Genomic DNA, 15,592 nt, shown 5'->3' on the forward strand with positions numbered 1-15,592 from the left:
CATAACATCACCCGTCATCATCCATCATTATAACATCACCCGTCATTATCCATCATTATAACATCACCCGTCATTATCCATCATTATAACATCACCCGTCATCATCCACATCATAACATCACCCGTCATCATCCATCATTATAACATCACCCGTCATCATCCATCATTATAACATCACCCGTCATCATCCATCATTATAACATCACCAGTCATCATCCACATCATAACATCACCCGTCATCATCCATCATTATAACATCACCCGTCATTATCCATCATTATAACATCACTCGTCATCATCCATCATTATAACATCACCCGTCATCATCCATCATTATAACATCACCCGTCATCATCCATCATTATAACATCACCAGTCATCATCCACATCATAACATCACCCGTCATCATCCATCATTATAACATCACCAGTCATCATCCACATCATAACATCACCCGTCATCATCCACATCATAACATCACCCGTCATCATCCATCATTATAACATCACCCGTCATCATCCATCATTATAACATCACCCGTCATCATCCATCATTATAACATCACCCGTCATCATCCATCATTATAACATCACCAGTCATCATCCACATCATAACATCACCCGTCATCATCCATCATTATAACATCACCAGTCATCATCCACATCATAACATCACCCGTCATCATCCATCATTATAACATCACCCGTCATTATCCATCATTATAACATCACCCGTCATCATCCATCATTATAACATCACCCGTCATCATCCATCATTATAACATCACCCATCATCATCCATCATTATAACATCACCAGTCATCATCCACATCATAACATCACCCGTCATCATCCATCATCATAACATCACCCGTCATCATCCATCATTATAACATCACCCGTCATCATCCATCATTATAACATCACCCGTCATTATCCATCATTATAACATCACCCGTCATCATCCAGTATAATTATATCATCCACAACCAGAGAGCAGAATGAGTTGCAGCCGTAGGTGGATCTGAGACTTGACGGCCGGTGTCATTTATTCATTTATTTTTAAATTAGGTCGGAGAAATGAAATAAAAAAACAAAATAATAAAATTCCGAACTCCTAGCCCCCGCGCTCCAGTGCAGATCGGTCCTGCTGCTCCACTGTTCCTTCCCGGGTGTCTTTTCCCTGAGGCTGCTCATTGGCCTCACCTGTCAGGTGTGGTGGGGACTTCTACCAAAAGAAATGGGGACAGGGGAGCAGGTTTTTTCTTTTTTTTTCTGGCTTAATTAAAAGAAAATATAAAAATCCCAAACAAACCATTTAAGGGAAAAGTCCCTGTTGCTGAAAAGCAGCTTCTTTGTTGCAGAATTTGTAGGTGTTTTTTTTATTTAAAACCATGAATGACAAAAAGAATAGGAAATATTTAGGAACCATCTCATACTCCCCTCTATATACTCCCCTCTATATACTCTCCTCTATATATATACTCTCCTCTATATACTCCCCTCTATATACTCTCCTCTATATATATACTCTTCTCTATATACTCCCCTCTATATACTCTCCTCTATATATATACTCTCCTCTATATACTCCCCTCTATATACTCTCCTCTATATACTCCCCTCTATATATATACTCCCCTCTATATATATACTCTCCTCTATATACTCCCCTCTATATACTCTCCTCTATATACTCCCCTCTATATACTCTCCTCTATATACTCCCCTCTATATATATACTCTCCTCTATATACTCCCCTCTATATACTCTCCTCTATATACTCCCCTCTATATACTCTCCTCTATATACTCCCCTCTATATATATACTCTCCTCTATATACTCCCCTCTATATACTCTCCTCTATATACTCCCCTCTATATACTCCCCTCTTATACTCCCCTCTATATACTCCCCTCTATATACACTCCTCTATATACTCCCCTCTATATATATACTCTCCTCTATATACTCCCCTCTATATACTCTCCTCTATATACTCCCCTCTATATATATACTCTCCTCTATATACTCCCCTCTATATATATACTCTCCTCTATATACTCCCCTCTATATACTCCCCTCTTATACTCCCCTCTATATACTCTCCTCTATATACTCTCCTCTATATACTCCCCTCTATATACTCCCCTCTATATACTCCCCTCTATATACTCCCCTCTGTATACTCCCCTCTATATACTCTCCTCTATATACTCCCCTCTATATACTCCCCTCTATATACTCCCCTCTATATACTCCCCTCTATATACTCTCCTCTATATACTCTCCTCTTATACTCCCCTCTATATACTCCCCTCTATATACTCCCCTCTATATACTCTCCTCTATATACTCCCCTCTATATACCTATATACTCCCCTCTATATACTCCCCTCTATATACTCCCCTCTTATACTCCCCTCTATATACTCCCCTCTTATACTCTCCTCTATATACTCCCCTCTATATACTCCCCTCTATATACTCTCCTCTATATACTCCCCTCTATATACTCCCCTCTATATACTCTCCTCTATATACTCCCCTCTTATACTCTCCTCTATATACTCCCCTCTATATACTCCCCTCTTATACTCCCCTCTATATACTCCCCTCTTATACTCTCCTCTATATACTCCCCTCTATATACTCCCCTCTATATACTCTCCTCTATATACTCCCCTCTATATACTCCCCTCTATATACTCTCCTCTATATACTCCCCTCTATATACTCTCCTCTATATACTCCCCTCTATATACTCCCCTCTATATACTCTCCTCTATATACTCCCCTCTTATACTCCCCTCTTATACTCCCCTCTATATACTCCCCTCTATATACTCCCCTCTTATACTCCCCTCTATATACTCCCCTCTATATACTCTCCTCTATATATTCCCCTCTATATACTCCCCTCTATATACTCTCCTCTATATATTCCCCTCTTATACTCCCCTCTATATACTCCCCTCTATATACTCCCCTCTATATACTCCCCTCTATATACTCCCCTCTATATACTCTCCTCTATATACTCCCCTCTATATATTCCCCTCTATATACTCCCCTCTATATACTCTCCTCTATATATTCCCCTCTTATACTCCCCTCTATATATTCCCCTCTATATATTCCCCTCTATATATTCCCCTCTATATACTCCCCTCTATATACTCTCCTCTATATACTCTCCTCTATATACTCCCCTCTATATACTCCCCTCTATATACTCCCCTCTTATACTCCCCTCTATATACTCCCCTCTATATACTCCCCTCTATATACTCCCCTCTATATACTCCCCTCTATATACTCCCCTCTTATACTCCCCTCTTATACTCCCCTCTTATACTCTCTTCTATATATATTCACCTCTATATACTCTTCTCTATATACTCCCCTCTATATACTCCCCTCTATATACTCCCCTCTATATACTCCCCTCTTATACTCCCCTCTATATACTCTCCTCTATATGCTCTCCTCTATATACTCCCCTCTTATACTCCCCTCTATATACTCCCCTCTATATACTCCCCTCTTATACTCCCCTCTATATACTCCCCTCTATATGCTCTCCTCTATATACTCTCCTCTATATACTCTCCTCTATATACTCCCCTCTATATACTCCCCTCTATATGCTCCCCTCTATATGCTCTCCTCTATATATATACTCTCCTCTATATACTCCCCTCTATATACTCCCCTCTATATACTCTCCTCTATATACTCTCCTCTATATGCTCTCCTCTATATACTCCCCTCTTATACTCTCCTCTATATACTCCCCTCTATATACTCCCCTCTATATACTCCCCTCTATATACTCCCCTCTTATACTCTCCTCTATATACTCCCCTCTTATACTCCCCTCTATATACTCCCCTCTTATACTCCCTCTATATACTCTCCTCTATATACTCCCCTCTATATACTCCCCTCTATATACTCCCCTCTATATACTCCCCTCTTATACTCCCCTCTTATACTCTCCTCTATATACTCTCCTCTATATACTCCCCTCTATATACTCCCCTCTATATGCTCCCCTCTATATGCTCTCCTCTATATATATACTCTCCTCTATATACTCCCCTCTATATACTCCCCTCTATATACTCCCCTCTATATACTCTCCTCTATATACTCTCCTCTATATGCTCTCCTCTATATACTCCCCTCTTATACTCCCCTCTATATACTCTCCTCTATATACTCCCCTCTATATACTCCCCTCTATATACTCCCCTCTATATACTCCCCTCTATATACTCCCCTCTTATACTCTCCTCTATATACTCCCCTCTTATACTCCCCTCTATATACTCCCCTCTTATACTCCCTCTATATACTCTCCTCTATATACTCCCCTCTATATACTCCCATCTTGTACTCCCCTCTATATACTCCCCTCTATATACTCTCCTCTATATACTCCCCTCTATATGCTCCCCTCTATATGCTTCCCTCTTATACTCTCCTCTATATACTCCCCTCTTATACTCCCCTCTATATACTCCCCTCTATATACTCCCCTCTATATACTCCCCTCTATATACTCTCCTCTATATACTCCCCTCTATATACTCCCCTCTATATACTCCCCTCTATATACTCCCCTCTATATACTCTCCTCTATATACTCTCCTCTATATACTCCCCTCTTATATCTCTCCTTATACTGCTTTTATACTTCTCCCACCCAGTTACCTGTTTATATTATTAACTGATAGTTTTCTGTTTTACTTGAAAAACGTTTTCATTATTATTTTGTGGAGTAGGAGCAGTATCAGTAGTAGTATTACCAGTATTAATAGTATCACCAGTAGTATTATCAGTAATAAATGTAGTAGTATTACCAGTATTAGTATCATTAGTAGTACAAGCATTAGTAGTAGTATCAGTAGTAGTAGTAGTATCAGTAGTAGTAGTAGTATCAGTAGTAGTACCAGTAGTAGTAGTAGTAGTATCATCAGTAGTAGTACCAGTAGTAGCATCAGTATCAGTAGTAGTACAAGCATTAGTAATAGTACCAGTAGTGGTATCAGTAGTAGTATCAGTAGTAGTAGTAGTAGTAGTATCAGTAGTAGTATCAGTAGTAGTATCAGTAGTAGCATCAGTAGTAGCATCAGTATCAGTAGTAGTACAAGCATTAGTAATAGTACCAGTAGTGGTATCAGTAGTAGTAGTAGAATCAGTAGTAGTATCAGTAGTAGTACCAGTAGTAGCATCAGTATCAGTAGTAGTATCAGTATTAGTAGTAGTACCAGTAGTAGTATCAGTATCAGTAGTAGTATCAGTAGTAGTATCAGTAGTAGTAGTAGTAGTATCAGTAGTAGTATCAGTAGTAGTACCAGTAGTAGCATCAGTATCAGTAGTAGTACAAGCATTAGTAATAGTACCAGTAGTGGTATCAGTAGTAGTATCAGTAGTAGTAGTAGTATCAGTAGTAGTATCAGTAGTAGTACCAGTAGTAGCATCAGTATCAGTAGTAGTACCAGTAGTAGTATCAGTAGTAGTATCAGTAGTAGCATCAGTATCAGTAGTAGTACAAGCATTAGTAATAGTACCAGTAGTGGTATCAGTAGTAGTATCAGTAGTAGTAGTAGAATCAGTAGTAGTATCAGTAGTAGTACCAGTAGTAGCATCAGTATCAGTAGTAGTATCAGTAGTAGTAGTAGTATCAGTATTAGTAGTAGTACCAGTAGTAGTATCAGTAGTAGTAGTATTATCAGTATTAGTAGTACCAGTAGTAGTATCAGTAGTAGTATCAGTAGTAGTACCAGTAGTAGTATCAGTAGTAGTACCAGTATCAGTAGTAGTATCAGTATCAGTAGTAGTATCAGTAGTAGTATCAGTAGTAGTATCAGTAGTAGTACCAGTAGTAGTACCAGTAGTAGTATCAGTAGTGGTATCAGTAGTAGTACCAGTATCAGTAGTAGTACCAGTATCAGTAGTAGTATCAGTATCAGTAGTAGTACCAGTAGTAGTATCATTAGTAGTATCAGTATCAGTACCAGTATCAGAAGTAGTATCAGTAGTAGTATTAGTACCAGTAGTAGTACCAGTATTAGTAGTAGTACCAGTAGTAGTATCAGTAGTAGTATCAGTAGTGGTATCAGTAGTAGTACCAGTATCAGTAGTAGTATCAGTAGTAGTATCAGTAGTGGTATCAGTAGTAGTACCAGTATCAGTAGTAGTACCAGTATCAGTAGTAGTATCAGTATCAGTAGTAGTATCAGTAGTAGTACCAGTAGTAGTATCAGTAGTAGTATCAGTATCAGTAGTAGTATCAGTAGTAGTATCAGTAGTAGTATCAGTACCAGTATTAGTAGTAGTACCAGTAGTAGTATCAGTAGTAGTATCAGTAGTAGTATCAGTATTAGTAGTAGTACCAGTAGTAGTATCAGTAGTGGTATCAGTAGTAGTACCAGTATCAGTAGTAGTATCAGTACCAGTATTAGTAGTAGTACCAGTATCAGTAGTAGTATCAGTAGTAGTACCAGTAGTAGTATCAGTAGTAGTATCAGTATCAGTAGTAGTATCAGTAGTAGTATCAGTAGTAGTATCAGTAGTGGTATCAGTAGTAGTACCAGTATCAGTAGTAGTACCAGTATCAGTAGTAGTATCAGTATCAGTAGTAGTATCAGTAGTAGTACCAGTAGTAGTATCAGTAGTGGTATCAGTAGTAGTACCAGTATCAGTAGTAGTATCAGTAGTAGTACCAGTATCAGTAGTAGTATCAGTACCAGTATTAGTAGTAGTACCAGTATCAGTAGTAGTATCAGTAGTAGTACCAGTAGTAGTATCAGTAGTAGTATCAGTATCAGTAGTAGTATCAGTAGTAGTATCAGTAGTAGTATCAGTAGTAGTATCAGTAGTAGTATCAGTATCAGTAGTAGTATCAGTAGTAGTATCAGTAGTGGTATCAGTAGTAGTACCAGTATCAGTAGTAGTACCAGTATCAGTAGTAGTATCAGTATCAGTAGTAGTATCAGTAGTAGTACCAGTAGTAGTATCAGTAGTAGTATCAGTAGTAGTATCAGTAGTAGTATCAGTATCAGTAGTAGTATCAGTAGTAGTATCAGTAGTAGTATCAGTACCAGTATTAGTAGTAGTACCAGTAGTAGTATCAGTAGTAGTATCAGTATTAGTAGTAGTACCAGTAGTAGTATCAGTAGTGGTATCAGTAGTAGTACCAGTATCAGTAGTAGTATCAGTAGTAGTATCAGTAGTAGTACAAGCATTAGTAATAGAGATGAGCGAACAGTAAAATGTTTGAGGTTTGATATTCGTTTCGAGTCGCCCCTCAATATTGAACTACTCGAATCGAATATGGAACCCTATTATAGTCTATGGGGGGAAATGCTCGTTTCAGGGGTAGGCAACCTTCGATCAAATTATACTTACCAAGTCCACGAGTGAGGGTCGGGCTGGATCCTACGAGCAGTCGTCTCCTTGCAGCGTCCCCGCGAGCGTCTTCCGGCTCCGATGCCTGGCAGAGTGAATGAAGAGCCGGAAGAGGCCGCGGGGAAGCTGCACGGAGAAGACTTCTAAAGGTAGGAGAAGAACCAGCCTTGATTGGCCGACTGTATAGCATTTGGCCAATCGTTGCTGGTTCTGCATCGAACTTTTCCATTCGAACAGCGAGTGGTACTGGATCGAGTGCGAGTATTTGGAATAGCGCAGTATTGGATCCAATGCCTACTGGATGGAGCACCACTCGCTCATCTCTAATTAGTAACAGGAATAGTACAAGAGGTTTCCCCTGTAACGGCAGGTGACATGCGGAGTAACGCGTTCTACTGTAAAGAAGGGGCGCGGTCAATCCGGCAGAGTATATATATAAACCAAATCCACAGAAAGCTCTCATCACTGCTGTGTGTGAATAAGGCCTTACTAACGTGTGGGGCAATAACATACCAGTACTCGCGGCACCACAGCCGTGTCCACTCATCTTTTTCTCTTCTTTCCTCAGGACTGCCGGGCACATTAGCAGATCTAGAGAAGAGAAGACAAGTATTTGGACAAAACTTTATACCTCCAAAGAAGCCAAAAACTTTCTTACAGCTTGTATGGGAAGCTCTGCAGGACGTCACACTCATCATCCTGGAAATTGCCGCCATTATATCTTTAGGGCTGTCATTCTACCGCCCTCCTGGAGGAGACAATGAAGGTGAGAGAAGATGACAGCAGTGGGGGTGTCTGTATTACATGCCTGATATTACATGGGGTGTCTGTATTACATGCCTGATATTACATAGGGTGTCTGTATTACATGCCTGATATTACATGGGGTGTCTGTATTACATGCCTGATATTACATGGGGTGTCTGTATTACATGCCTGATATTACATAGGGTGTCTGTATTACATGCCTGATATTACATGGGGTGTCTGTATTACATGTCTGATATTACATGGGGTGTCTGTATTACATGTGTGATATTACATGGGGTGTCTGTATTACATGCCTGATATTACATGGGGTGTCTGTATTACATGTGTGATATTATATGGGGTGTCTGTATTACATGCCTGATATTACATGGGGTGTCTGTATTACATGCCTGATATTACATGGGGTGTCTGTATTACATGCCTGATATTACATGGGGTGTCTGTATTACATGCCTGATATTACATAGGGTGTCTGTATTACATGCCTGATATTACATGGGGTGTCTGTATTACATGCCTGATATTACATGGGGTGTCTGTATTACATGCCTGATATTACATGGGGTGTCTGTATTACATGTGTGATATTACATGGGGTGTCTGTATTACATGCCTGATATTACATGGGGTGTCTGTATTACATGCCTGATATTACATAGGGTGTCTGTATTACATGCCTGATATTACATGGGGTGTCTGTATTACATGCCTGATATTACATGGGGTGTCTGTATTACATGCCTGATATTATATAGGGTGTCTGTATTACATGCCTGATATTACATGGGGTGTCTGTATTACATGTCTGATATTACATGGGGTGTCTGTATTACATGTGTGATATTACATGGGGTGTCTGTATTACATGCCTGATATTACATGGGGTGTCTGTATTACATGCCTGATATTACATAGGGTGTCTGTATTACATGCCTGATATTACATGGGGTGTCTGTATTACATGCCTGATATTACATAGGGTGTCTGTATTACATGCCTGATATTACATGGGGTGTCTGTATTACATGCCTGATATTACATGGGGTGTCTGTATTACATGTGTGATATTACATGGGGTGTCTGTATTACATGCCTGATATTACATGGGGTGTCTGTATTACATGCCTGATATTACATGGGGTGTCTGTATTACATGCCTGATATTACATGGGGTGTCTGTATTACATGTGTGATATTACATGGGGTGTCTGTATTACATATGTGATATTACATGGGGTGTCTGTATTACATGCCTGATATTACACAGAGTGTCTGTATTACATGTGTGATATTACATGGGGTGTCTGTATTACATGTGTGATATTACACAGAGTGTCTGTATTACATGCGTGATATTACACGGAGTGTCTGTATTACATGTGTGATATTACATGGGGTGTCTGTATTACATGTGTGATATTACATGGGGTGTCTGTATTACATGTGTGATATTATATGGGGTGTCTGTATTACATGCTTGATATTACATGGGGTGTCTGTATTACATGTGTGATATTACATGGGGTGTCTGTATTACATGTGTGATATTATATGGGGTGTCTGTATTACATGCTTGATATTACATGGGGTGTCTGTATTACATGTGTGATATTACATGGGGTGTCCGTATTACATGTGTGATATTATATGGGGTGTCTGTATTACATGCCTGATATTACATGGGGTGTCTGTATTACATGCCTGATATTACATGGGGTGTCTGTATTACATGTGTGATATTACATGGGGTGTCTGTATTACATGCCTGATATTACATGGGGTGTCTGTATTACATGCCTGATATTACATGGGGTGTCTGTATTACATGCCTGATATTACATGGGGTGTCTGTATTACATGTGTGATATTACATGGGGTGTCTGTATTACATATGTGATATTACATGGGGTGTCTGTATTACATGCCTGATATTACACAGAGTGTCTGTATTACATGTGTGATATTACATGGGGTGTCTGTATTACATGTGTGATATTACACAGAGTGTCTGTATTACATGCGTGATATTACACGGAGTGTCTGTATTACATGTGTGATATTACATGGGGTGTCTGTATTACATGTGTGATATTACATGGGGTGTCTGTATTACATGTGTGATATTATATGGGGTGTCTGTATTACATGCTTGATATTACATGGGGTGTCTGTATTACATGTGTGATATTACATGGGGTGTCCGTATTACATGTGTGATATTATATGGGGTGTCTGTATTACATGTGTGATATTACATGGGGTGTCCGTATTACATGTGTTATATTATATGGGGTGTCTCTATTACGTGCCTGATATTACATGGGGTGTCTGTATTACATGTGTGATATTACATGGGGTGTCCGTATTACATGTGTGATTTTATATGGGGTGTCTGTATTACATGCCTGATATTACATGGGGTGTCTGTATTACATGCCTGATATTAAACAGAGTGTCTGTATCATACCTCCCAACCATCCCGATTTCCGCGGGACAGTCACGATTTGGGTGACATGTCCCGCGGTCCCGGTTGGAGGGAGGTATGTCCCGATTTCAACTCAGATCGGCGTCCAGAGGACGCCGATCTGAGTTGAACACATACGCGGCTGAAGCAAGGAGCTGACACAGATCAGCTCCTCGCTTCCCCGCTGCCCGCCTCTCTCCCTGACACATATGCGGCTGAAGCTGCTCGCATGCTCGCTTCGCCGCTGCGTCTCTCTCTCGCTGACACATGCGGCTGAAGCGAGGAGCTGACCTGTGTCAGCTCCTCGCTTCGCCGCTGCTACTGGCTCATGGCTTGTAGACGCGATGTACAAGACAGGAGCCGGCGGCAGCGGCGAAGCGAGGAGCTGACACAGGTCAGCTCCTCGCTTCAGCCGCATGTGTCAGCGAGAGAGGCGGGCAGAGAGTGGCGAGGGAGCGGAGGAGAAGGTAAGTTTAATGTGGAGGTGGAACGTGAATCTGGGGGCAGATGAAGGAGAGGACGGCATGACACTGGGGGCAGAGATGAAGGGACATGAATCTGGGGGCAGAGATGGAGTGGACATGAAACTGGGGGCAGAGATGTGGGGACATGAATCTAGGGGCAGAGATGTGGGGACATGAATCTGGGGGCAGAGGTGGGGGACATGAATCTGGGGGCAGAGATGGAGAGGACATGAATATGGGGGCAGAGATGGAGGGGACATGAATCTGGGGGCAGAGATGGAGGGACATGAATCTGGGGGCAGAGATGGGGGTACATGAATCTGGGGGCAGAGATGGGGGACATGAATCTGGGGGCAGAGATGTGGGGACATGAGTCTGGGGGCAGAGATGGAGAGGACATGAATCTGGGGGCAAAGATGGGGGGACATGAATCTGGGGGCAGAGATGGGGGACATGAATCTGGGGGCAGAGATGGAGAGGACATGAATCTGGGGGCAGAGATGGAGGGACATGAAACTGGGGGCAGAGATGTGGGGACATGAATCTGGGGGCAGAGATGAAGAGGACATGAATCTGGGGGCAGAGATGGAGAGGACATGAATCTGGGGGCAGAGATGGAAGAGGGACATGAAACTGGGGGCAGAGATGGAGGGACATGAATCTGGGGGCAGAGATGGGGGACATGAATCTGGGGGCAGAGATGGGGGGACATGAATCTGGGGGCAGAGATGGGGGACATGAATCTGGGGGCAGAGATGGAGTGGACATGAAACTGGGGGCAGAGATGTGGGGACATGAATCTAGGGGCAGAGATGTGGGGACATGAATCTAGGGGCAGAGATGTGGGGACATGAATCTGGGGGCAGAGATGGGGGACATGAATCAGGGGGCAGAGATGGAGAGGACATGAATCTGGGGGCAGAGATGGAGGGACATGAATCTGGGGGCAGAGATGGAGGGACATGAATCTGGGGGCAGAGATGGAGGGACATGAATCTGGGGGCAGAGATGGAGGGACATGAATCTGGGGGCAGAGATGGAGGGGACATGAATCTGGGGGCAGAGATGGAGGGACATGAATCTGGGGGCAGAGATGGAGGGACATGAATCTGGGGGCAGAGATGTGGGTACATGAATCTGGGGGCAGAGATGGGGGACATGAATCTGGGGGCAGAGATGTGGGGACATGAGTCTGGGGGCAGAGATGGAGAGGACATGAATCTGGGGGCAAAGATGGGGGGACATGAATCTGGGGGCAGAGATGGGGGACATGAATCTGGGGGCAGAGATGGAGAGGACATGAAACTGGGGGCAGAGATGTGGGGACATGAATCTGGGGGCAGAGATGAAGAGGACATGAATCTGGGGGCAGAGATGGAAGAGGGACATGAAACTGGGAGCAGATGAAGGGTGTATATGAAACTGGGAGAGAGATAGAGGGGGGGACATATAATTTACGGGTGACTGTAGGAGGATTATACAGTGTGCGGGCACATGAAAAATTAACGAGTGGGCGGAGTCAACACAAAAGTGGGAAGGGCTAAATTTGCCGCGGCACGCTACGCGCGCCGCACATTTTGTCCCTCTTTCAGTTCTTCAAAAGTTAGGAGGTATGTCTGTATTACATGTGTGATATTACATGGGGTGTCTGTATTACATGCCTGATATTACATGGGGTGTCTGTATTACATGCCTGATATTACATGGGGTGTCTGTATTACATGCCTGATATTACATGGGGTGTCTGTATTACATGTGTGATATTACATGGGGTGTCTGTATTACATGCCTGATATTACATGGGGTGTCTGTATTACATGCCTGATATTACATGGGGTGTCTGTACTACATGCCTGATATTACATGGGGTGTCTGTATTACATGTGTGATATTACATGGGGTGTCTGTATTACATGTGTGATATTACATGGGATGTCTGTATTACATGTCTGATATTACATGGGGTGTCTGTATTACATGTGTGATATTACATGGGGTGTCTGTATTACATATGTGATATTACATGGGGTGTCTGTATTACATGTGTGATATTACATGGGGTGTCTGTATTACATGTGTGATATTACATGGGGTGTCTGTATTACATGTGTGATATTACACGGGAGTGTCTGTATTACATGTCTGATATTACACAGAGTGTCTGTATTACATGTCTGATATTACACAGAGTGTCTGTATTACATGTGTGATATTACATGGGGTGTCTGTATTACATGTCTGATATTACGAAGAGTGTCTGTATTACATGTGTGATATTACATGGGGTGTCTGTATTACATGTCTGATATTACGAAGAGTGTCTGTATTACATGTGTGATATTACATGGGGTGTCTGTATTACATGTGTGGTATTACATGGGGTGTCTGTATTACATGCCTGATATTACATGGGGTGTCTGTATTACATGTGTGATATTACACAGAGTGTCTGTATTACATGTGTGATATTACATGGGGTGTCTGTATTACATGTGTGATATTACATGGGGTGTCTGTATTACATGTCTGATATTACACAGAGTGTCTGTATTACATGTGTGATATTATATGGGGTGTCTGTATTACATGCCTGATATTACATGGGGTGTCTGTATTACATATGTGATATTACATGGGGTGTCTGTATTACATGTGTGATATTACATGGGGTGTCTGTATTACATGTCTGATATTACACATAGTGTCTGTATTACATGTGTGATATTATATGGGGTGTCTGTATTACATGCCTGATATTACATGGGGTGTCTGTATTACATATGTGATATTACATGGGGTGTCTGTATTACATGTGTGATATTACATGGGGTGTCTGTATTACATGTGTGATATTACATGGGGTGTCTATATTACATGTGTGATATTACATGGGGTGTCTGTATTACATGTCTGATATTACGAAGAGTGTCTGTATTACATGTGTGATATTATATGGGGTGTCTGTATTACATGTGTGATATTACACAGAGTGTCTGTATTACATGTGTGATATTACATGGGGTGTCTGTATTACATGTGTGATATTACATGGGGTGTCTGTATTACATGTCTGATATTACACAGAGTGTCTGTATTACATGTGTGATATTATATGGGGTGTCTGTATTACATATGTGATATTACATGGGGTGTCTGTATTACATGTGTGATATTACATGGGGTGTCTGTATTACATGTCTCATATTACACATAGTGTCTGTATTACATGTGTGATATTATATGGGGTGTCTGTATTACATCCCTGATATTACATGGGGTGTCTGTATTACATATGTGATATTACATGGGGTGTCTGTATTACATGTGTGATATTACATGGGGTGTCTGTATTACATGTGTGATATTACATGGGGTGTCTGTATTACATGTGTGATATTACATGGGGTGTCTGTATTACATGTGTGATATTACATGGGGTGTCTGTATTACATGTCTGATATTACACAGAGTGTCTGTATTACATGTGTGATATTATATGGGGTGTCTGTATTACATGCGTGATATTACACAGAGTGTCTGTATTACATGCCTGATATTACACAGAGTGTCTGTATTACTTGTGTGATATTATATGGGGTGTCTGTTTTACATGCCTGATATTACATGGGGTGTCTGTATTACATATGTGATATTACATGGGGTGTCTGTATTACATGTGTGATATTACATGGGGTGTCTGTATTACATGTGTGATATTACATGGGGTGTCTGTATTACATGTGTGATATTACATGGGGTGTCTGTATTACATGTGTGATATTATATGGGGTGTCTGTATTACATATGTGATATTACATGGGGTGTCTGTATTACATGTGTGATATTATATGGGGTGTCAGTATTACATGTGTGATATTATATGGGGTGTCTGTATTACATGTGTGATATTACATGGGGTGTCTGTATTACATGTGTGATATTACATGGGGTGTCTGTATTACATGCATGATATTACACAGAGTGTCTGTATTACATGTGTGATATTACATGGGGTGTCTGTATTACATGTGTGGTATTACATGGGGTGTCTGTATTACATGCCTGATATTACATGGGGTGTCTGTATTACATGTGTGATATTACACAGAGTGTCTGTTTTACATGCCTGATATTACACAGAGTGTCTGTATTACATGTGTGATATTACACGGGAGTGTCTGTATTATATGCCTGATATTACACAGAGTGTCTGTATTACATGCCTGATATTACACCAGAGTGTCCGTATTACATGTGTGATATTACACCAGAGTTTCCGTATTGCATGTCTGATATTACACCAGAGTGTCCGTATTACATGTGTGATATTACACCAGAGTGTCCGTATTACATGTGTGATATTACACCAGAGTGTCTGTATTACATGTGTGATAGTTCATGAGATCTCTCTATTACATATGTGATATTACATTTGGTGTCCATATTATATGTGTGATATTACACCAGAGTGT

At 41.1% G+C, this 15,592-nt stretch overlaps 1 protein-coding gene across 1 annotated transcript in view; it reads left to right on the plus strand.

Annotated features, from left to right (window-relative positions):
• LOC142187374 (plasma membrane calcium-transporting ATPase 2-like) overlaps positions 1-15,592 on the plus strand; it is a 112,434-nt gene that overhangs the window by 41,126 nt on the left and 55,716 nt on the right. The window contains exon 2 of the mRNA XM_075261579.1: positions 7,990-8,187. Within this exon, the coding sequence (XP_075117680.1) occupies positions 7,990-8,187 (198 nt within the window). The remainder of the gene's footprint in view (positions 1-7,989; positions 8,188-15,592) is intronic.

The sequence above is a fragment of the Leptodactylus fuscus genome, unplaced genomic scaffold (assembly GCF_031893055.1).
Source record: "Leptodactylus fuscus isolate aLepFus1 unplaced genomic scaffold, aLepFus1.hap2 HAP2_SCAFFOLD_211, whole genome shotgun sequence".
Lineage (NCBI taxonomy): Eukaryota > Metazoa > Chordata > Amphibia > Anura > Leptodactylidae > Leptodactylus > Leptodactylus fuscus.